Raw genomic sequence first — 24,419 nt, forward strand, 5'->3', positions numbered from 1 at the left:
CAGGCCGAACTTTTTGACCTTTTAGGAGTCAAGCACCGAGCATGATAAGTTACTAAGCCTGAAACTCAAGCCCGGACCCATTCTGCACCAGTGAGTTCAGTTGAAACATGGACTGAAGGAGCTGAGCTTACAATTTTTTTTTAAACCATGCAAAAGAGCACTGATTTCTATGATTTTTGGAATTTTTTATAAAGAAATTTTTTTTTTTCAAGATCATGAAATGGCCTCAGAGACAAGATTCGAATTTGGTGACGTATAGGCTACATTACTATTTGATGATTTGATGATGGTTTTGAGGTCCCTCCTCATGTGGAAGTGGGTATAGGCTTATGTAACTTATTTTGTAATATATGTGGGGGATATTTTGGTCTTTTGACCAAGCAAATTAAAAATAGATAAAATAAGTATTTGATTTAGAAAGAGTTCTAACAACATTTGAGATTTTCTTGAAAAAAAAGAGAAGAATGAAGAAATGATGTTTTATACAAGAGGAAGAACAAGAGCCTCTTGTATCACTTAAATCTTCACATTTAAGCTTGTAAAGGTCCATTCACAATTACCGTTTCTTCAATTGTCTTCTATAAGGGTTATGTTAGGAGTTTGTACAATCCCTAATTAGTGAGAGAACTCTTTTTTTATGTGATTGCTTGTAATCCACATTTGGATTCTGTATTTGGATATCCAAGAGAGATTAGTATCTTGATGATTGTATCTTCATTATTTTTATTATAGTAGATTTTTATCGAACTATGTTCTGTGGCTTTTCCCTTCACGCCGAAGGACTTTCTAAGTAAAATTTTTTGATGTCTCTTGCATCCTACATATTTGATTACTTGTTTGCTTGAGTTGGAAATGATTAACATCTATTAAATCTTTATATACATGAAGGGAAAAGTTGCGTGGCTTTTTGGCATTATAAAGTCACTCACAAGAGTTTTAACATGAGTTCATGAGTTCGAGTATCGATTGTGGTTCTAGGGCGTGTAAAAAAAAAAAAAAAAAAAACACTAAGACTTTTAACTTCGTTAAATTACTGCTCAGTTACTTAAAACCTAGCAGCGTATTTGGCCCTCATGCTTAAGTAGGAGATGTTGGATTAAAGGTCATAAGATTCTTGATCATGTCCCATAATTGCATTAGCAAATCAAATCTCTAAAACAATTTCTTTATCTTGTCATATGATAAAGCATGTAAAAATGTTTTGAAGACTTGTTAGTAAGCCTCTAGGGATTACTTAAGATCTCCATCATGAATGGTCAGATCAAGAGAACTTCATGGCCATTAATCCAAAATTAGTTATCATAGCTATTGAATTAATTCCATTATTCAAAACTAGATGTAAAGCTACAAATCTAACAAAGCCCATTGCATGGCTCCGATAGGAACATGTTACCTTCCTTTTCGGTGTATGTGCAAATGTTCTCTACATTGGAACTTATATTTTGATAAGCAAGTTGGGTCAAGCCCAAAACCTCAATGTTAAACCCAGGACTACCACTGAGCCATGGGCTCGAACCTTTTTTTTTAATTATTTTTTTTTAATGGTAAGCTAGGCTCGAAGGGGAAACCCATGTTGAAACGAAGGTGTAAACGTTGTGCTGTAGGTTTCATGTTTGAGCCCATGTTGAAACAAGGGTGCACCGTTGAGCTGTGGGTTTGAACCTTTTACCTTGAAGTCTCGCCCACTTCAGGTGCCCTGTTAAGGCTTTTTCTCTCAACAGGTGGACGAATATCAATGGTTTGATTTAAGCTTAAGACTGTATTTCACTTAGGTGTTCCATGATGTTGAACTTGATGAACGGTTCTGATCTTCAAAGAAATGTCACATATGAACACGTTTCTGTGAGACCGTCAATCGCTGCAGCAGCTTTCCTGACAAATACTAGGAGCTGCAGATATACTGAGAAATGAAAAACAGGGCACTTTGGCATCCAGACAGACCCGTGTGGAAAATATTGATATTATCGGAGAGTATACGGTGGCCGTTGATGCACATGCAAGAGAGTATGATTATTCATGTACATGCGCATAGCTAGTCTACAAATGGATCCCATTCATTGAAATGGACGGCTGTGAAACAATGGATCAAGGAACATATCACGTGGAAGCGCAGTTGAACACTGGCGGATCCCACTGATTCCATGAATAGAAACTGATGGAGTAACTGATTTGGTACACCAGCGGTCACCAAACCAACATCTCTGTTTATTCTCCCCGCTTTTAATCACAATATTTCTTAAGGAATTGGATTTAACCGTCCAACCTGATGAATCTGTCTCATCCATTTTATCAGCTCATTTTAGCATCTATTTTATCAGCTCATTTTAGTGCATGAGCCCAACTTTGAAGTATATTGAAAGTCCAAGTGAACCACACCACAAGAAATAGTGAGGATAATGATATCCACAGTTGAAACCTTGCTAAGGCCACAATGATGTTTATTTGTCATCTTATAAACAAAGGAAAACAAAAATACCAGCTTGAAGAAATTTTCAACAATATGGTTTCTTGAGATATGGTTCACTTGTGCTTTGGATATGCTTTAATTTTTGGATTATACGCTAGAACATTGGTCGATGGCATGCAGAAAGATAAAAATCTTAAGCTTGACTATTTTTTAAAGAAAAATATTGAAAGAGGATATTTTTATAATTTTATTTTAGCCAAGTGTTAAAGCATTATTTTGTAAAGTATTTTTTCCTATATACCCTAAGAAATGGTGGGAGCCTTGAATAACCATTCTTCTTAAGTCTTTCTTTTTCTACCTAGCTAACACTTTTTTAATAATAATAAAAATTCACGGGAGACAAAAATGCTCAATTACTCTGAATTAATCCTTGTGTCTATAAATGTCAATTACTCAGAATTAAGCCTTGTGTCTATAAATGCACATAGACATTTTTTCTAAGTGTGGATATACTTTCCTCACTGTTCTATTGTTAATTCTTCCTTTACTATTATATTATGGTAATCTTTTGAGCTTTCTAACTAATATTCGATAATCTTTTTCGATTTCTAAGTATTTTTTTTGGCAGAAACTCCCACTTTAGAAAAAAATAGATTCCCAACTTATTTAAAAAGAAAAGAAATGAAAATTTGTAAAACTAACACTTTTAAAATATATATTTTCTCTTTTTTAAAAAAGTTTTGTTTAAAAATGTCTTTTGCCAAGAAATGAATATAGAAAAGAAAACAGATAAGGAAAACTCTATTTTTAAAAAACGAGTTCCTTCTCTACCTTTAAAAGATCATGGTTAGATGAGTTTTTTTCAATAACTGAGTAGAAGAGAAAAAGAGGAAAAAAATAAAAAACCTACACTTGTAGAAGATGAGTTGTTCTTCTTTCCATAAGAAATTATGCTTAGATAACTTCAATGTCTAGTAGCTTATATTGTTTATAACCTAGAGTTTGGGCTCAATTTAAAAATGTTAAATAGTGTCTAAATAAGATAATTCGATTCTCATTTAAAAGCTCGATGAATTATCTTAAAATGATCTCAAGATCACTCTAACTTGACTCGTAATAAGAGAATTATAACTATTTTCATGAGATCATGCAATGTTGAAAATATGAATGTGAACACAAATGTGATAAGTTAACAAACGCGAAATGGACGTTGAGCCTGCCTTTGAAAGGTTAAATAATGTCCAAATGAAATAATTCTAACCTCATTTAAAACCTTGTCAAAATATTTTTCTAATGAACCCAATATCACCCTGATCCAACATGTAATAATGGAGTTATGATTGTGCAATACTAAAAACATGAACAATTTACAAACATTAACTTAATTTTTTACTCATTTTTTAAAGGATTAATTGGTGTCTAAATGAGGTGGTTTCAGTCTCATTTGAAAGTTCATTAAATTATATTTGTAACAAACTTAAGATCATCCCGATCTAACATCTAACGAAGGACTTATAATCGTTTTCATGGAATCCTGAATGTAAATGGTTTGTAAACTTAAATATGACTTCGGGCCTACTTTTGAAGGTTAAATGGTATTTAATGAGGTATTCTGATTCTATTTAAAAGCTTTATTTTTTCTCTCTTTTTTTTGTTAGCTTGTTAGTACACCCCACTGTTAGTTCACGCTTCAGTGTTAGCCGCCCCCACTAGGGTTCGATACAAGACCTCAATGTTGAAACAAGATTCTATTTAAAAGCTTATCAAATTATTTTTCTAACGAGTTTAAGATTATCTGGATCCAACTTGTAAAGAGATAATTATGACTACTTTTGTGGAATTGTATAATGCTGGAAATACGAAAGCGAACATGGATGATTTGCAAATATAAACTTGATTTTAAGCCACTTTTAAAGGATTAAACATGTTCAAAATAGGTTATTTCAATCTCATTTGAAAGCTTACCAAATTATCTTTTCAATGAACCTAAAAGTATCTTGACCTAGTTAAAAATAAGAGTGTTATAATTATTTTCATGAAATTACACATTGTTAAAAACATATATGATTTGACACATGAACCCGACTTTTGAACCACTTCCAAATGGTTAAATGAGTTAATTTTAATCACATTTGAATTCCAATGAGCTCAAGTTCGGCCAAATCTAACCTTTAATAAGGAAATTATAATAATTTATTTTAGGATCGTGCAATGTTGAAAATGCAAAAGCGAATGTGAATTGAATGGTTCGTGAATTTAAACTTGACTTTAGAACCATTTTTAAATGGTTAAATGATATCTAAATAAAGTGATTTAAGTATCATTCAAAAGTTTATTAAATTATCTTTTCACGCAGTCAAAGTCACCCTCATCTAACCTATAATGCACCGGTTATAATTGTTTTTATAGGATCCCATGATACTAAAAATGAAATTGAAGACAAACGTGATAGGTGATCTTATGTTTGAGCTGTCCATATTAGTACAGTTACTAAGCCATTATCTTACGGTTTTCTTGTCATTGATTTTTAAAGTTGAAACTGAGCGGTTGAAAAGTTTCTTTTCAGCATTTTAAATTCATCTGATGATCAAAATCAAATATGCAACGTAAGATTTTTATTTTTAAGTAGATGCATACGTTAGACCCCGGAACATGGACGGTTCAGATCATCTGACCAGTGAGCATTTGTGCGGAGTGGGCAGCGAAACATGCTAAATCCTGAATGGCGGATGAGGAAAATCGAACACCTGCTGCAATTCGAGATTTTTCGGGCAAACTTGCAAAATAGCCAGAAGGTGCTACCAAATGAGACGGGTCCCGTACATATGCGTTGTTACAAGATGTTTGAGAGATCTGGACCATTCATTAGGTACGAAGTACCTCGAGCATACTCTCCATTTGAAACTATACAGGTTCACCTACTAAGCAGACCACATTCATGCGTTGAATATGAACCATCTGTCCATTTTTTATCTGTTCATTTATATATATATACATATATAAGAAGATCAGTCTAATCTTGAGGACAGGACATGCTCATGTATCGTGCCCTACTTGATGAATGGCTAGGATCATATACACGTCTGCCCAGTTAGGTGGTCGATGATGCCCTCCACCATCTCATGCCGGTAGATCAGCTTTTATTAATCATGCAATTGGCAGCCAATGGGTGATGAGTCTTAATTGCAGCATAGCTAACACAGGAGAGTACCATTTCTCTTCATCAGCGTATGGAAACCGTTCTGTGCACCTAGTTGTAGGTGGACTCTTTGTTATCCAGATCATCCATCTTGACCGTCCGTTTGTTCCAGTCTACCCTTCATCTAAAAACATACAGCGCGATCTACAGTATCATATGTAAATGACGAGACCTATCTCCTGCAATGAAATTGTCCATCCATTTTTACATTCCACTGACATTAATATTTGAATCATCAGATCGGTATCATTTTCTCAAGACAGCCTATGGGGATCGATTGGATGTAATAGACGGTCTGGAGATGTTATGCGGATACAAATGAGTACAAATCAAACTAGGTGTACGCAAATGTTCCCGTACAACTAGTCCGCTAAATGGTTTCTCATCCATCGTCGACACCTGCTAAGCGCATTCACAGCAGCCCATCCTCCCTTTTCCTGAGGCGCAGGATAGCGTACCCCCCACAGCATGCTGAGAGAAAGAATGTGAATTTTCTCATCATCTCTCTCTCTCTCTTTCTCATCATCATGTCAATGTCGGTGTTCTTCCCGTCTCTTCCAACCGTCCTTACAAGACTTCGTCTCCCTCAGAAACCTCATCTCCTTCATCCATTCAAGAACCGCCTCTACCTCACTCTCCCAGGGGCTGCAGCAGACAATGGGCCAGGAATGGTGAGCTCCGCCACTCTAGAGGAGAAAGCAGAGAAGAAGGAAGGAGCTTCTCCTGTTGATTCTAAGGAGAAGCTGCAGAAGGAGGAGGAAGATTCTCTGGTTTCGAACGGCGCAGCGGCGAACTTCAAAGATCCTAAATGGGTTGGAGGGACTTGGGATTTACAGCAGTTTTCGAAAGACGGGAAGACGAATTGGGATGCGGTCATCGACGCAGGTAAGGTTGTATTGTGTTTATGTGTGTGTGTGTGTGTTTTTAATTGGGTTTCCTATTTCTATCTTGATGTGGAATCTCAGAGTAGTGTTTTTCTTCTTCGTCTTCGCATTCATGCATTTGGTAAGAGTTTTTCTCATTTGGAATTTTGCGTTGATGTTGTTTATTTCGTACTATCATTTGATTTTTAAAATTTTTTTTTTAAAATTTTCCTTTTTGGTTTTGAAAGGCTTATTTAAATTGCTACACATTACAGGTATTATAGTACTATCTTTTTGATTTTTCATTCTAATTTGTTAATTTGTGAAGTGGGACTTTGTTAGTTTGGAATTCGTAATAGGAATGCTTTGTGATTGGGTTGAATTTGTGTATTTGACATAAACAATGCATAAGCTTATGTAAAAGAGGTAATCTTAGGCCGAACATTTATGCTGTACTGTTCAGGTCTTCAATTTGTAGAAGGGGGTTTATGGATCAGTGATCCAAACCATCGATATGAGGGCTTCACTGTGGATGTTCCGTGCATTAAAATCACAACCATGAATTATCTACCAAGGTTTGGTCAACAATCTAGTGAAAGTAATGCATGCATGCACCCCCTTTTGGTGGCTGATTTGTTTGTTACAGGATTTCTTCTTACCGGATTAATGATGGTTTTCTTCCCTTGTTTGTTGTTATTTTGTTTTTATTATCTTGATTGGACTGCTTTTCTTTGATCGAGAGCAGGAAAATGGTAAGTGTACACACTGGGGAGAAAGCAGCATGTTGGGGACATTCACACAATTTAAAATGGTGATTTTGTTAGACTGAAGGATTTTGACGTAATATGTGGGAGAAGCCAGAAAAGAGATTGTTGAGTTTTGATTTAGAATTCTTTCCATTTAACTGAACTGCCAAAGGAAGCTGATTTGCTTTCTAAGTAACCGGATTCATGATTTCTTGTGGGAATTTCCAGACCAAAGAAGCAATTTTCCCTTTCCTTGGTTGATTTGTGTAGGGGTTATGCTTTCACAACATGATTCGACTTTTGGATGCGCTATTTTCTTCCAGACATTGAAGGAAAGAAAGCTTGTTCCTTGCCAAATGTACCAATTTTGGAGATCAACTATATATCAGGAGGGTAGGATCGTCAAGGTGTTTTTGGCAAGATTGGCTTAAGGGAAGCATGCTGAAGCTGCTGTTTGCTTTCATGGGCTGCCTATTTCCAGAGAATCATGCACAGGTGCGGGGCTTACTGAAGAGGGTTCTGCAAACAACATAACCTGGTTCTTGAAAAAACATGTTTTCACATGGAGGTTTTGATGCATACACACGACCCACTTTAGGCCCAACACGTGCTGATTTTGGGCTCTTTGTTGCAAGATTTGCAGCCTAAATATCAGAGACCACATTTACCATTTGTGGATGATAAAGGGTTGATGTGGAGGATATGGTTGAAGATTTTGGTGTTTATGCAGTAGATTCATGCTTCTTTCTCTAGACTCACTTCCTCGCTCTCATAGGCAGCATTATCAGAGATAGGCGTTGGTTTTGAGCTCTACTATTCTTCTTCTTGATCGAGTGACAACAATGATGGAATGAATATGCTGTATAACGGCTTCCTCCTCATTTCTGCTAGTCCAGACATTCGAATAGGGAATGAAAGACCAAGACCCATTAGGGTAAAGAAAACACTTCCAGTTTGGTTGACAGTTGTGCAGCCCTCATTCAACTGGAAGTAGGAAATCAATCACAGCATGACTGATGACTTATGTCTCATTCTCTGCTTTGTTTATGCTATTTTAGGCCAAATCTTTGTTGGTAGGATTGTTATTATCGTAAGTAAATTATAAATTGATTTGAAATCAATTATGTTTGATTTAAAATCAATCTAGTAGTTGGGGGATCTTCATTAAAGATTCAGGGGGTTGTCTTTAGGGTCTGTTTAGGGAGGTATGATTATTTCTCCCTCTCTACTCCAATATTTCTTGTGAGTGTACAGTTGTTCATTTCTTTACAATTCAGGTGTTGAGATCTCATTGACTCAATAACCAGGGTTGCACTGGGTTGGCTAACATAATGTATAAAATTATTGATATTTGCTCTATGGTGCAGTTCTCAGCTGGTCGCATCATAGGGAAGCCAAGGCAGGCGTGGGTTCTCCTGCTAAGCAAGGAGTCTTTAGAAGTGCCTTAGGCGGCTCTATCCATATTGCATGATCTCATCTTTTGGGGGAGTTTCTACTTCCATGGGTTTGTCTGTTGACTCGCAGTGGGGTTTACTTAGCTTCAGCTAGTTGTATTTTCATTATTTTTCATTTCTTAATAAGTACTCGGTTATCTATTTAAAAGAGGGAGGAAAAACTACATGTGCCCATATAGAAAAGCATCAATTATTTTTCCAACAGTTTAACCGGGTAAATGGAAGTGTGACCCATTGTAGCATGAAACTGCCACTTTCTACCATATAAGCTCTTTCTAGCACATTACAAAGCTAAGCTTTAATTCTTGTTGTAAGTATTTTTATGGAGATCGAGGGTGGTTTGTCTTGGTTTCATTGGATAGAAGATGGGTGTGTTATAGGGTATCCACATTCGAAATTGTTTCACATTGAGGGGTTTTCCACACTTGCCATTGCTAGTTATATCTTGTCATTCTTTCGTTTGCACAGAATTACCTATATAGTTTATTTTCCATATTACTGTGGTAAAGTTGTACACGTGTAAATCTACCTTAACCTTGACTTTATCTGCACCCTATTCACTTGCTGTATTTGGATGATTTTTGATATTGTGTATTTTCTTTACAAAAATAAGCAAAATAAGTACTGAAGTATTGACAAAGAGTATTCTTGATGTAGAACGTGTCACAGATACGTTCCTAGCATGGTTGGGCCAAAAGAAGATAGACCGTAAATTGACCATAACTTTTGATCCGAGCATCGTCACGGGGCGCTCAACCTATCAATCTTTACTGAAACGGGCCATCCGAGGTGAATCAACCCACAAAGTGGGTCGCAACTATCCGTTTCGTCAGAAAACCCGCGCTTTCAGCTCAAAAACGAATTTTTAGGAAAATTTTACTATTTTTAGTAATTCCGATTTTTAATTTTTTTCTATTTTTAGAGTTTTAGATTTTCTTCCCTTTTAGAATAACTTTTAATTATACTAGGACTCTTTTAGAGAAAGTTTATTTGGAATTTTTATTTTTAGAAATTAGGCATTAGAAGAGTTTTATTAGAATTAAGATTTTTATTAGAGTTAGAATTTTGTTAATTTTGGTAATTACGAATTTTAGTTTATTTTTTCTTTATTAATGGTGTAAGGAGACGCATTAGACGATTATCAATAATTCATTAATCAATTTCAAATTTATTAGAATTTATTTCTATTTTCTGCTTTCTTTCCTCGTGGATTCGAGAAGTCTCTGTGAGGAGTCTAGAGAGGTTCTGTGGATTCAGAATAGTTATCCTTTTGAAGAAGACGGTGCTCGACCTCACGTCCTTCCCCACGTCAATTTGGTATCAAAGCAAGGTTTCTCCTCAGATCGATAGCTTCTAACGACGAGTTGGGCAACAATCCTATGGGCGGTGCTATAGGGAATTTACCTTTAACGGCGGTAGCTTTTGAAGCAGCGCAACGAGAGAATCGGCAAGCCATGCAAGGGCTGTAGGCTTCCATCGACCGCATGACAGATCGCATAGCAGAGGCCTTAGGGCAACTCCGTATTCCTGGTGGTGATCCGCCACCAACAATTGTTGGCACGCGTAATCACTCTGATCACAGGATGGTGTGAACAGTGAACTACAGGATCACTCCTGAGAAGGTGGGATCCAATAACATGATTCCACAATATCCTGGACGAGGTAGTGATTGGATGGATCGATAATTCAAGATGAGGGTTGATCTTCCTAACTTCAATGGCCAACTTCACGTTAAGGATTTTCTTGATTGGCTTTCTGAAGTCGAGCGATTCTTTGAATATATGAAAATCCTTGAAGCAAAGAAGGTTAAGCTTGTGGCGTACAAATTGAAGGGTGTAGCTTCAACTTGGTGGGAACAACTTCAACTCGAGTGTACGAGACAGATGAAAGCACCAATTCGCACGTGGTCGCAGATGAAGCAGTTTTTGTGCATGCGATTCCTCCCCCGAGATTACGATCAAGTATTATTCCAATAAAACCAAAATTATTATCAGGATAGTTGATCAGTAAAAGGTTATGTAGAAAAATCCTATTATTGGTCTGCGAGAAACGACCTCATTGAAACGGAATCACGATATGCTATAAGATTCATCAGTGACAAACATGTGGCCTCTATAGGAATGAAGAACCAACCCAAGATTTCTAAAGTTGAGAGACAATATCTCATAACTGAACAGGCCTTTGTTAAACAATCTGGGGAAATGGGAAATATATATCCATTAATTGAAAAGAAAAAATATGTGGAGCCTGTGAATATCCGAGAGGATTTTGAACCAGTATCGCAGGAGTTCAAGGAGGTTGTGCTCGATGAACTCCTTAATAAATTACCTCCCATACGAGATATATAAAATCATGTTGATCCCGTGTCAAGGGCAAGTCCGCCTAATTGCCCACATTATCAGAAAGAATATGAGATTTTGAAGGCAGATGTGAATGAACTGATCGATATTAGTCAAGTCAAGGAAAGCATGAGTACATGTATTGTGTCAACTCAAGAGCTTAATGCCAAGTACAAAAAAAGGGCTAATGAACATCGGCATCAGAAGTTATCTCAGACTCATGTGCCAAGTCTTTTGAGTAACTCGAGAACGAGTTTTTTTCAAGTGGAGGGGTCTGATGTAGAACGTGTCACAGATACGTTCCTAGTATGGTTGGGTCAAAAGAAGATGGACCGTAAATTGACCATAACTTTTAATCCGGGTAAGTTATGGGGCGCACAACCTATCAATCTTTACTGAAACGGGCCATCCGAGGTGAACCGACCCACAACGTAGGTTGCATTTGTCCGTTTCGTCAGAAAACGTGCGCTTTCAGCTCAAAAATGAATTTTTAGGAAAATTTTACTATTTTTAGTAATTCCGATTATTATTATTTTTTTTTCTATTTTTATAGTTTTAGATTTTCTTCCCCCTTAGAAATAACTTTTAATTATATTAGGACTCTTCTAGAGAAAGTTTATTTGGAATTTTTATTTTTAGAAATTAGGCATTAGAATTAGGATTTTTATTAGAGTTAGAATTTTGTTATTTTTGGTAATTACTAATTTTAATTTATTTTTTCTTTATTAATGGTGTAAGGAGACGCATTAGACGATTATCAATAATTCATTAATCAATTTCGAATTTATTAGAATTTATTTCTATTTTCTGCTTTCTTTTCTCATGGATTCGAGAAGTCTCTGTGAGGAGTCTAGAGAGGTTCCGTGGATTCGGAATAGTTATCCTTTTGAGGAAGACGGTGCTCGACCTCACGTCTTTCCCCGCGTCGGTTCTCTGCTGAAAAGCTCTTCTTTAAAAAATAAAAATAAAATAAAATCTTGATGTAAATACATACAAATTTCCTTTAAGAGGTTCATTATCTTGACGTAAATACATACAAATTTCCTTTTAGAGGTTCATTATCATCAAGACCTATTTCTATGATCATGCTGTTTGCCTGGTTAATGTGGATTTAAGGAGCGGGTATGGAGTCCGTCTCGCCTGGCAACCGAAATCTGGTATGACTAGTATGACTCACCGTGACTCAGCCCGTATCAGTGTGGTGACTTGTTTCATTTTGGTCCCAAACTGATACTACTTGGATGATACTAACTCATATTGGACGACATTTCAAACCATGCTGGTTATAGGTGGATGCTGCCCGAAAACAATAACCATAGGCAGGCGGCACTTTAAAACATTATTTGGACTTTTAGATTCTTCTGAAACTTACCCTCATTTTTTTTTTCTCCTTTTCTTTTTTTACCTACCTTACTGCTTTGATGATCATCGATGATGTTTCTAAATTCAAGTTTGGAGTTTGGGTCTCATAGACATTTGTCCTTTCAGAGGTTAGGAGGAGGAAATGGCTAGAAGATAATCCTGAAGCATCGAGTAATGACAAGCCTGTAGTCTTCGACACTTCCATTATTCCCTGGTGGGCATGGGTCAAGAGGTTCCACCTCCCCGAAGCAGAGCGACTGAATGGTAGGTGTCAACATCTATTCCTTTTTGAATCTTTGGTCAATTATCATTGATGATTCCTGCTAAGACAACCAATCTCGTCTGCATTTACACAGGCCGTGCTGCAATGATTGGGTTTTTCATGGCATATCTGGTGGACAGCTTGACAGGTGTTGGTTTGGTTGATCAAATGGGGAATTTCTTCTGCAAAACTCTCCTGTTTGTGGCTGTAGTTGGTGTGCTTGTGATCCGAAAGAACGAAGATATAGAGAATTTGAAGAAGCTCTTGGAGGAGACAACTTTTTACGACAAGCAGTGGCAAGCAACATGGCAGGACGAAAACCGTAGCAGTTCAAAAAAAGACTAGAGGCGCATGTGTATCCCATGATTCAATCATTGTTTTCACCAGTGGCTCTTTTCTTTCGGTGTGTTTTCTTGCTGTAATTTACCATAACTTTTATATAGAACAAAATTGTGGTTTGGTTCAGAGGCTTCACCATTTACTTTTCCATCCATATGTGAAGAATTATGAATGAGTTTGCACAAAGCTGATCTCCCAGTTGTTTGACGGAAACTGTGGGGTTCTGGGGTGGGGTCGGTGCTGGCTATCCATTACTTGTGTTGCAAGTAATGGCTTTCTTGATTTGAGCAATTTCTTCTTAGTCTCTGCTTGGGAGGTTTCAATAAGGTGAAATCATGGAGATCAAAATCACCAGTAAATCCTGACAGATTTGCAAGATTTTAACATGCACTGTTATGAGATTCAATGTGTAATGAATTTGAGGCTATGTTTGGATGCTCAATTGAATTGGATCGCAATAATTCAATTTGGAGAGTGGAAAGAGGCTAATGTGGGGTTAGCACCAGGCCATTCAAAGGAAGCCACAGACAACAAAATCATTTACGCCCCTCATTTGAAGCACATGGAATTGCAACTAGGTGTTTGGCTGCAAGCACTTCATAAGGATTACAAAGATGCAATGATGTTTGTCAGCCATCCAAACTGCGCGTCAGACGTGCCATGTCCAGAAAATTGGTTCCCATTCAGCCATAGCCAGAATTCAGTTGGGCCACACCATCAGGAACAGTGTAAAATCATGCATAAAACCTCTTAAATCACTTGGTGCGCCCACCTGAGTTTTGGGATGGCGTAATTTTTGGGCTGTCCATCCATATGGGCACACATGATGAACAGGTTAGTTGTTATAAAAAAGAGACCCCACAAGAAAACCTACATTGATTTCCCTCTGCATTTTTCCTGTAGTGTGGCCAACCTGAGTTATGGATCTGGCTAACTTTTTGGAAAGGGGGGCACACCCAATGGATGGTTGGATCTCCGACACATATCATGATGGGTCCTGCACAGGAGTTACGTTTCCCCTTTAATTACAAGCTTTGGAAATGACATAAGATTTAAGCACAAAAGCATGATTCCACTTCAAACAGCTACATTTATTGTTTGGATGCCATTCTGCTTTAATTGAATGCATAGACTTCCCCCCATAAATATAATTAAATCAACTTCAAATTAGGACAGAAGTATATCCATTGACACCCAGGCACAGATGATGAAGTGGAAAAAGAATGGTGCTTCTCATGCTTCCCAGCCCCTTAAAAGGGTGGCGCGCGCAACCCGGTTCACTCCCAATGTGAAGGCGCCCATCCGGAGGTTGCAGTCATGAGATTTACACATCGCCTTGATGTTGGTGAAAGCTTTCCTCATGTACCTTTGAAGCTCCTGGTTCACCTTCTCTTCCTCCCACATGAATCCTTGGATGTTCTGCAATTAAACATTCCGCCTTCCTCAATGTAAGATGACAGATATTAGATTATCGAACATGAAACCAGCAACAAACTCTAATAAATTAATGAAAACAGCTTCTGCTTCTTTCCCTTTTCAAGTACCTGAACCCACTCAAAATAACTCACTGTGACGCCCCCAGCGTTCGCATATATGTCGGGGAGTATAACAACTCCTTTCTTAGATAAAATCTGCAGTAGAAGTATTACATGTCAAGAAGACTGAATTATCAGGAAGTTTCAAAAAAAATTTGGAGTCTGTAGAACCATGTACCTCGTCTGCGTCTGGATCGGTGGGATGATTTGCAGCTTCTATTATGTATTTGGCCCTCACATCAGCTGCATTTTCCCTTTAAAGGAGGGCGAAAATATCAGTAAACTACTTATTTCCAAAAAAAAAAAAAGAAGAAAAATTCAATAAACAGGTCTAATCCATCGAATCGGTAAACGCAAGTTCAAGATTCTTCCCACAAATGACTCAAATAGTAATGAATTTTTAATGAGCATGCTAAAATCACCAATTTTTTTTTATTTTTTTTTTAAATGCTTATTACAGATACTTTTCTGTTCTTAACTCGGTTTTAAGCTACCACCACCTTCATTTTTTATGAAAAAACAATCGACAGTTCATGGAACAAATGGAAACATTCTCGAGAGAATGTTCATCAACAAAAAGCTTAAGACAATTGAGCTTATGAAGAATCAAAAAACCATGAGCAAATCATTATTCTGCTGATGAATTCATTGCAGTGTAAAAGGCTATGATATAATATCCAATCCAGTCAAGGATGAGATGGTCAAGTGTGACTGGTAGCATTTCACAAATTCAATAATAACATAAAAAGATGCTGATAATTAGGAAAATCAGTGCAGATATGGGAATGCAACAAGAAAAAGCTAAGGGATGAGAAGAGGATTCATTAGATAGAGACAGACCTAGAAAGAACTCCGCCCAGAGCACAAGGAATGAGGACATCGCACTCATGTACAAGCAACTCATCCAAATTCATGGCATCTCCGCCTTTGAAATCATGTAGACTCCCATTCTCAACTTTGTGCTTAAGCAAGGCTGGAATGTCGAGGCCATTCAGGTTTCTAGTGGCACCCGTGATGTCACTCACTGCAATGACCTTTCCACCTCTCTCATGAATTAGTTGCGCTGCCCAAGAACCCACATTCCCAAAACCCTGAAATATGATTGAATCTCACTCAACAAGAATAATAACAGATAACCCAGAGAATGATTCAAGTCATATGTTTATGGTTTAGGGTGCATTTGGTAATCTCCTGATATTCGTTGCAACCAAACAGACCTTATGCTTGGAACCAACTGCAGATCACAAGTGATGTTGCATTTACCTGGATAACAAAGGTCAGTTCTGAAATAGACTGCCCATATTCAGCCAGCAAAGCCTCTGTTGCGAAAACAACACCCCGTCCAGTTGCAGCATCCCTACCTAGAGACCCACCAAGATCCTGCAACACCAGATGACCTTAGAAAACCCCGCTTAAATTGTACTAAAAAATTACAGGAATTGGAATTTAGGTAGGCATTCAGAAGTACCCCAAAATCAAATTTTGGTTGAAAACATTCTGAGGTAACTTCATCTTGAGCTCACCGAGCATTTGGAGCAGCAAAAAATGAAGCCCAAGAGGGCAGGTTATCATTTTCACACTTTACTGCCCCTCAGCCCCTCAAAAAAAATATCACATTTCTTTCAAGTGCTACTTGAAATGAACAAATATCCTTTTGGTAGAAATGCATTCCACCCATCCATTTCCCAGTACTTCAATAACCCACCCTTAAATTTTTCTTAGTCCTGAAGACTTACTATAGGCTTTCCCGTAACGACAGCTGGTGAATGGCCATGAAATTTCGAGTACTCATCCAAAATCCACGCCATTGTCTGTCCAAATCCAAGAACACTTCGGTATTAGAAAGTTAAAGATGCCTGTAATGGGTGGTCGTTCAGTCTCAACAAGAATGTTGTGGTACCTGTGAATTAGTTCCCATGTCGGGGGCAGGAACATCAGTGTGGATTCCAATGAGATCATGGATCTTCTGAGTAAAGACTCGGGTCAGGCGTTCCAACTCACTCAAGCTCAAATCCCTGGGAGAGCATCCAATGCCACCCTTCGCTCCACCATATGGAATGTTCGCTACGGCTGTCTTCCACGTCATAAGTTGAGCCAGAGCATTAACCTCATCGGGGTCAACCTTGTCCGGCAATCACATACACATTTCAGTATAAAAAATTAAGCATGTCCAATTAATAAATAAACATTAAACTCCACTCATACAGTCTAACAAAGATGATTGCAAATCTAAGCAACCACAATTTTCTCCCTTAAATATTACTAAGCTGGAAATTATGCATCCATCCATCGCAGCACAGTAACTGCATGTGAAACTCAATATAACTAACAGAAATCTGCAAGATAATCAACTAAGCATCTCTACATATGCGACTTGCATATTCATCAAAAGCAGAAGAAAATTCAACGTATATAACGAGACAGAAATTAGAATTTTCATACAACCAAACTCTGTAATTGAATATGCATAACTACAACACATCAAAAAACAAATGGAGTATTTCCCGTTTATGGAAAGTTGCCCTCAAAACCATTGGTGCCGAGGGCCAATCAGAGCAAATGGATAGGATCACCAAACCCTGGGATGCGTACAGACTATGGATCCAACGATACAATACATGTCCTGGTGAAGAACATATAATTCCTCACAAAGATTATAAATGTTGAGTCAACAATAGTTTTACTCATTTGTACTGGATGTTGCTTTATGCTGTGATACAAAGAGAATCTATTGGGTTTAAAGCCTTAGCAGAGGTTCAGTTTGCTGAGGGTCCCAATTCAATACATGTGGAGCTGATGGTTCTGTATCCATGCCATTGATCTGATGGGCAATGCCGTGGACAAGAGATGCCCAAAGATCTCCAAGATTGGAACATCCTCTTCCTCCAATGATGGGCTGCAAAAACATTAAGAGAACTATGTTCCACAGTGGAAAAAAGATGCCAAAGATCAAGGAGAAAAGATCTTCCCATCTGAGAGGGTATTGGGGTACCCCAATCCAAGGAGGGTTGCCACCAGATCAAAAGTACAGGTCACTGTCCACATACAAAACTGAAAGCCTTAGCAAACTTCACATTTGTGGACCCTCTAATTCCTTCTAACTGAACCACCCATGTGATAAACAAGGCTATCCAAGTTGAATAACTGTTTCATGTACGATAGATACCTACTAATCTATCAAATACCAAGTAATTTCTTATGCAAAAAACCCAACAAACTGTTAATTGATCAAGCAGTTGGCAGGAAAGAAAAATCAGAAACAACAATGGTGATGAGGAATGATGAAAAGCCATAGATTACAAACAAGCTTTGAAACCTTTCAATATGTAAATATTCACATGATTGATTTTGATAATCTGTATGAGAATTGATGATTCTAAAGCAGCGGAATTCTCTTTTCTATAACATTCAACTCGATTTCCATAAAATGCAATCCAGGCACCCAAAAAAAAAGAGAAGCAGAGATCTGCATACATGCAATCATGCAGGATCCGTTTTTATAGGCAGCAAAATCAGGCCAGCCCATTGGTCCAGCCCCCCCAAAAAAAAGGTTGATAGAAATCTGTGAATCGAAATTCTGACTACAACATGATTGTTATGGATCATAGACTCTGCTGATCGACTCAACTCAGTCAGATTTGGAATAACATACAACCTTCCGCGCCGAGCCACCTCGCAGGCTTGATTTTGAACAATTTATATATATATATATATATATATATATAAGAGAGCACTTGCATTTAGTTGTCACACATGACTTATTTAAAATTTATTTTAGAAGTTTTGCCACATATGTTTGACTCATGAATCATTATAGGTAGAACATTTTAAAATATTATTGGAATGCCAAATCGAACCATTGAGTCGAATCTTTGAGGTGACCAGCCAACTTCCCAAATTAACCGACCCATCTGCGAATCAAGTCGAGTCAGATTTTATGACTTTGGACCACCTTGATTTTGCTCAATCTCTGTTGTACTAAATATATGTACATTAACCGATAGATTGTGATATCGGAAACCGTAATTCGGTGGTTTTTATTGCAAGCCAATACTCGAAACATGCATAAAATAATCCTGACAAGCTAAAACTAAGAAACCCAGATCAGATTGGGTGAAATTCTCAAAAATTAATGCCGCCCAAAAGCTGTAACCATCTATGAAGGGTAACGGAAAAACACCCAAATCGAAAGGAAAATAAAAGAAGATATATCACCTCAGGATGATATCTAATCCCTCCTTTCATCGGGCCACGAGCGTTATCATGCTGAATTCTGTATCCAACGTACGAAACCAAAGTGCCATCATCTTTAGGAATCGTGCATTCAACCTGCGAAATCGATGCTGTAAGATGAATTTTTTTTCACAAACATCGAAAAGAAAGAAGACCCATGAATGGATTACTTTGATTTCCCGGAATGGGATTAGAAGGCTCTTTTCAAGCTTCGAATCAAGGCCGAGAAGGCGGACGGCATTGCGGAAATTGCGAGTGGTGGCTACAAGAGAGTTCATGGCTATGGAAATCCTCAGAATTGAAAATAACCCAAATAGATATATCGATGAAAGATAATGAATATTGCAGAAAGGGATCTCACAATATATGGGAATCCAGAGCTCAAAGAAGTTGAATCAGAGATGCTTATTTATAGAGAGGAGAACAGAGAGCATGCAGAGACTTTGTAAGTGAAATTTCCTACACTCCCCATACGTGCCACTGTTGGCATTTGCGAGCGAGGTGGCGTCCCATGTATGGACGGCTATCACGCTGTGGGGCTCATCTTGATGTCTTAATTTTATATCCACGCCGTCCATCCGATTATTCAGTTCATTTTATGGGAAGCACCGAAAAATGAAATACATCCGAATCTCAAGTGGACCACACCAAAGTAAACAGTGGTGAACGCTCACTATTACAAACTTCCTGGGGCCACAAAAGCTTTGGATCTAGCTGATATTTGTGTTTTCCCTTCATCCAGGTCTGTGTGACCTTATCAACAGGTTGGATGGTAAATAAAAATTACGGTGGGCCCTAGAAAGGTTTCAACGGTGAGAGTATTATCCCCACAGTTTCTTGTGGTGTGGTCCACCTGAGCTTCAGATCTGCTTCATTTTTTGGGTTCATGCGCTGGGAATGAGATGGAAAATGGATGGATCGCGTGGATATGAAACACATGCATCACGGTGGGCCTCACGGCGCCCAACACTTCACTACTTCATCAGATCTGCGTCCCACTTATATTCATGCACGTTGGTTTGAAAATCAGGCCGACCAGATGGGAAACTCGTGTGGAGTGAATCTAGACTATTTCTTCAATTCTTAGCCGTCCATTCCTCTATAATTGTGTGGCTCACGTGATGGCCGGCCCAGGATGAAATTTTGGGACATGTAACGTACACCTCGTTTACAACATGTGAGCGACCTAGATCTCGCAGTCAACTTGGCCACGCAAGATTTTTGCGGAGGCACGTGTGGTGAAAGATCGTGTTGGCTAGTCGCGCGAGTACTAACTGAGATGATGGTTGGAGGACAATCCTAATATTGTGAAAAGGGCGAAATTCCGAAAATGCCCTTAGACTATGAAGCAATTGCATATTTAACCGGAAATGAACTGGACCAATGCTCAGTGCTCTTATGAGTAATCTGGACCCTCCGTCGTATTTATTACACTAGGAAATTTACCATCCATGATCTGGACACTCCATCATGTGCGGCCCACATTTCACTACTAATCCCCCCTAAAAATCATCTTGATAGGTTGATCCTCGCAACTAGTCACTATAACCCAATAATTATAAGGCCCCATTTGGTTTTTACAATTTAACTGTAATTGGCTGTATAGACATCATAATAACTTTTTTACATGTATTACTGATCATTCGGGCAGTCTCGATATTCTGCTTTCTCATGCTTATTTTTTTATATTTTCAGGGTGTAATACACACTAACTGTGTGACCGGTCATTTGGAAATACATTGTACTAGTTACTTTAGTCTGTTAATAGGCTTATGGTGTCCACCATTCCAGTTTTACAACTACTCAAAACGCATGTTTGTATTTTTCAAACAAACTTATGGTTTAAAGGTTACAAATGAGAGCATTGGACCACTCAGGGTCTTATACGACTAGGATCCAAATCCACCATCCACACATCCATCTGCATACAGTGGACAATTCATCAGCGTAGAATGTAACTATTCTCCATACTTGTGCATTTTATCAACATGGAATCAACTTGTGAGGAAAACGGATGAACATGGAGATCTGCACACTATCATGTATTTGGAGGTTATTGATAGACCATATACCCCTAATACTAGATGCTGTAAGGTATCCTGGTTTACTCGAAAGAGCCATACATTATGTATTCCAAGCCATCATAGTCCAAAACATATTATCTCCAAAACAAAAAGAGAGTCAACGATGCCAACCAAAGTCCAAAATATTGTCCAAAACAGTCTTTAAAAAAAAAAAAAAAAAGCTTTACGGCCAAACCTACATTAACCTACATAAACGACCACTGCATTTAGCTATCAGTACCGCCAAGACATGAGGTGAATGGTGAGGATTATAACCAGGCAGGTGAAGATAATCCTGATCAGTGTCGAAAGTGCATTTACTGAATCTTCATCAATGTCCTCCTGCATGTAGTTCCCTCTAGCAGATGGACAGTAAAAGGCTGGTCCATGGAAAGTCGACAGAGGATTCATGGGAGCGGTCAGAGAATGCCGTCCAAACGTAGACCCGCTGCTGTCACGTTCCTCCTGCGTCTCAAGTGTGGATGCATTTGTCACATCCATACTGTCACGATGCATTCTTTTCATTGAAAGTATACATCTAACGTGGATTTGTATCCACGGAAGCGGGCCTTCGAGTATCCCTGATCCACCTGCTGACGACATTCCTCCTAGTTATGGTAAATGCCTGGACGACGTCCATTGAAGACAACATATACCTTTTTAGGCATCTGCACATATTAGGAAATATCAGTGGAATGTCTTAATTATTGTAAGAAACATAGAACAACAATATGAAAAATAGCCTTTTGCAGATTGTGTAGGAATCCCGAGATAACCATGAAGATTACATCATACCTGATACTGTGATTAAATAGACCTATATAGTTAGTAAGTACCCTATGTAGATATGAAAAGCATAGTCGGACATAATATGAAGGTTACGTCTAAAGTAAGAGAAGGTAATACGGGTTTTTAGGTAGTGAGGAATAAGCATTAACTACAGGCCCAAATCCAAAAACTTAATAGTTATCATCCAAAAAATATACAGTCATCCAGCTGCTTCTCAACACTGATAGCAATAAAACAGTATACTAGAAGAAAAAAGTTTGTCCAATATTGCAACAGCTAGTACACTTCACTAGCCCATTCAGAAAATCCAAAATATTTTCTAAAAAACTAAATAGTTGATCAGCCATATCAAGATAATATCCCAAAAGAGAAGATTGGTGGATAAAAGATCAATCAGAAGAGATCAGTCAGAAGACTGATCTGGTGCAAGTATCATCAGCACAAAGTCGAGCCTCATGGACTCAGGAAGCGAAAGGAACGACGCAGATTGTTGTTCATCCTTAGACATGATCCTTGTTGCACTTATGACCTCATTACTTGTGAGGCCATCAATCTGCTCGAGTGCAGGTACAATCTGCTCCATACGTATGACGTCTTTTCCTTTGTGTAATGTTAGTGCCAGGGACTTGACAGTATCTGCCACCTCACTCATCCCTTTGCCAATTACATCGCAAGGGTGTTCCAATCTAGCTCTCTTCCTGGAACTGGTTATGTTGCCCGTGTTGACGGAGTTGTTGCCATTGTGAATCGGACTTCTGTTTGCAATATGTGCACCGTCATGACTTTGAAATGACCATTGGATGTTCTGTCCACTATCTCCCATATCGTCACTAGACAGAATAAGTATATCGTCATTAAGATCAACCGATGCAGTCAGTGTAACATTATCATCATGAGAGTTTCTCGTACCCCTTTGTGTATGCATATTTCCAGTCGAAGCACGAAGTCCAGTAGCTTGGTCACTTCCAAATAAGAACATGAGGTCATCATACATTCTTACCGGTTTCCCATGAACATGTTGGGCATAGGGATGCGACTATTAACAAAGACATAAAGATGTATTGATTAGTAAACCTTAATTGAGCAGTTTCGGATAATATAAATGATAAATGAAATTATAACATCTCACCCGTATGTAATTATCACATACGTCATCTGGTGCAGTAACTAACTTCTTGTCGTCATCCCATCTAAACCCACTCGCGCTCAGGGTGTCTCGAACCTCAAAATACAACCTCTTTAGTGTTCGCAGGCGATTACCAACATGCTTCTCCACAACTGATATCTCTAGTGTACTCCTGACACTTTCCACAACCGCTTTATAGGTTTCCTTTTTAAATCCGTTTACACTCTTGCGACCGTTAGCAACCACATCCATCAACATATCGATGAGACAGTCATCCATTTGGTCGGTCCAGCGCATAACACTACCTGACATAATGTTCTAATCAAGTGATTTTGATTTGTATTTATATGGTGTCTTTCGGGGTCTGTCACACCAACCTTGCTTAGATTGTTTCGTTGGTGTAGTCTGGTTGTCCTGCCTATTTGGATCCATATTGTCGTCACTATATACTTCGACAATCTAAAAATTACATAATGAGTATATTTAGTCTAACATGTACAACCAAAGCATCTAAGTTAGGAGGATGCACTAATTGACAATAGCCAAAATATTATACGCGAAAACTTAAGATAGTGTATACAAATGAGGATTTTCATCATTATAATCATATAAAAGCATATAGGGATCTTCTACCACAGGCCATCTATGCAAGACAGTATAGTCATGTGATGATATTAACTACTATAAGAAATCAAATTACAAACCATACGACTCACAGGATGAGATTCGTTCTACATCCTAGTAGCAATATTGTCTCGATAAGTCGCACATTCGTCCTTCTCACGTTGTGTCACGTTAATATCGCATGGAGATAAATTTATGCTCTCCAAAATATCTGTAGATGCGATTTCGTCTTCTACCAAGCCATCTCCTCTAGATATATGGATAAAGTTGTGTAAAACATAATGTGCGATGACTATCTTTACTTGTGTTAGAAGGTTGTATGGTGGAGTTGATTTAAGGATTGAAAAGCAAGCTTTTAATACTCCAAAAATTCTCTCTATAACGTTTCTTAGTTAAGCATGTCGATAGTTAAATAGTTCTTTCTTGTTGGAAGGATTGCGGCCCGTGCTGTACTCATTGAGGTGGTACCATATACCACGGTAAGGAGCCATAAATCCCGGTGAATGAGCGTAAGCAGCATCAACTACGTAATACTTACCTACAATTAATTACAATCAATTATCAATCTTATGGTGTGGAAAATCATATTATCAATTGGCTATCAGACAGTTATAAACTCAGTACCCGCAGGCATAGTAAACCAATCGATAGAATGTGTCAAAACTGCGTCAGAAGCTGATCCCTCCCATCCGGCAAGCACATATACGAACTTCATGTCAAATGTACATGCACCCAGGACGTTCTGAGAAAGTACTCCTTTCATGTTACGGTAAGTTGCACTTTTCAATGCTGGTACATAAGCAGGTATATGAGTCTCATCAATTGCACCAATGCAATCCTATTTTCACTGTGAATAATCAGAAAAACAGATAAAGTATATGACATTGCGCAACATTGCATAATCTGATTTTAACATACCTGAAAGTAATCACTCCAGTTAGGATTGACTAGGATCTCGACTGGTGTATCTGCACCTAAGAGTTTCACGAACTCCAGATACAATCCAACAATAGCATCTACCGCTTTACTAAAATAGGGGCTCACCGTTTCTCTAGATCTTATAAACCGACATCCGATG

The 24,419-nt window shown here is 38.2% G+C and overlaps 3 protein-coding genes across 4 annotated transcripts; 1 reads left to right on the forward strand and 2 right to left on the reverse strand.

The window, feature by feature from the left end:
* Nucleotides 1–6,126: 6,126 nt before the first annotated feature.
* LOC131232679 (light-harvesting complex-like protein 3 isotype 2, chloroplastic) lies at nucleotides 6,127–13,162 on the forward strand. Its single transcript, XM_058229085.1, has 3 exons — nucleotides 6,127–6,491; nucleotides 12,497–12,634; nucleotides 12,727–13,162. The coding sequence occupies exons 1-3, from the start codon at nucleotides 6,134–6,136 to the stop codon at nucleotides 12,975–12,977; spliced, it is 747 nt and encodes a 248-aa protein (XP_058085068.1). The 5' UTR covers nucleotides 6,127–6,133; the 3' UTR covers nucleotides 12,978–13,162.
* Nucleotides 13,163–14,019: 857 nt separating this feature from the next.
* On the reverse strand, nucleotides 14,020–19,170 carry LOC131232678 (glutamate dehydrogenase 2-like). 2 transcript variants are annotated; one of them, XM_058229083.1, is made up of 10 exons: nucleotides 19,101–19,170; nucleotides 18,910–19,019; nucleotides 18,722–18,835; nucleotides 16,407–16,628; nucleotides 16,243–16,317; nucleotides 15,770–15,886; nucleotides 15,347–15,597; nucleotides 14,685–14,760; nucleotides 14,516–14,602; nucleotides 14,020–14,390 (listed from the first exon to the last, which is right to left on the reverse strand). In XM_058229083.1, the coding sequence occupies exons 2-10, from the start codon at nucleotides 19,015–19,017 to the stop codon at nucleotides 14,205–14,207; spliced, it is 1,236 nt and encodes a 411-aa protein (XP_058085066.1). In that variant the 5' UTR covers nucleotides 19,018–19,019; nucleotides 19,101–19,170; the 3' UTR covers nucleotides 14,020–14,204. The 2 variants fall into 2 exon arrangements, with proteins under 2 accessions (XP_058085066.1, XP_058085065.1); XM_058229082.1 differs by having other exon boundaries at nucleotides 18,910–19,146.
* Nucleotides 19,171–21,994: 2,824 nt separating this feature from the next.
* On the reverse strand, nucleotides 21,995–22,996 carry LOC131233732 (uncharacterized). Its single transcript, XM_058230517.1, has 2 exons — nucleotides 22,721–22,996; nucleotides 21,995–22,627 (listed from the first exon to the last, which is right to left on the reverse strand). The coding sequence occupies exons 1-2, from the start codon at nucleotides 22,994–22,996 to the stop codon at nucleotides 21,995–21,997; spliced, it is 909 nt and encodes a 302-aa protein (XP_058086500.1).
* Between the last annotated feature and the right edge of the window lie 1,423 nt (nucleotides 22,997–24,419).

This window comes from Magnolia sinica, chromosome 18 (genome assembly GCF_029962835.1).
Source record: "Magnolia sinica isolate HGM2019 chromosome 18, MsV1, whole genome shotgun sequence".
In the NCBI taxonomy this organism is placed as follows: domain Eukaryota; kingdom Viridiplantae; phylum Streptophyta; class Magnoliopsida; order Magnoliales; family Magnoliaceae; genus Magnolia; species Magnolia sinica.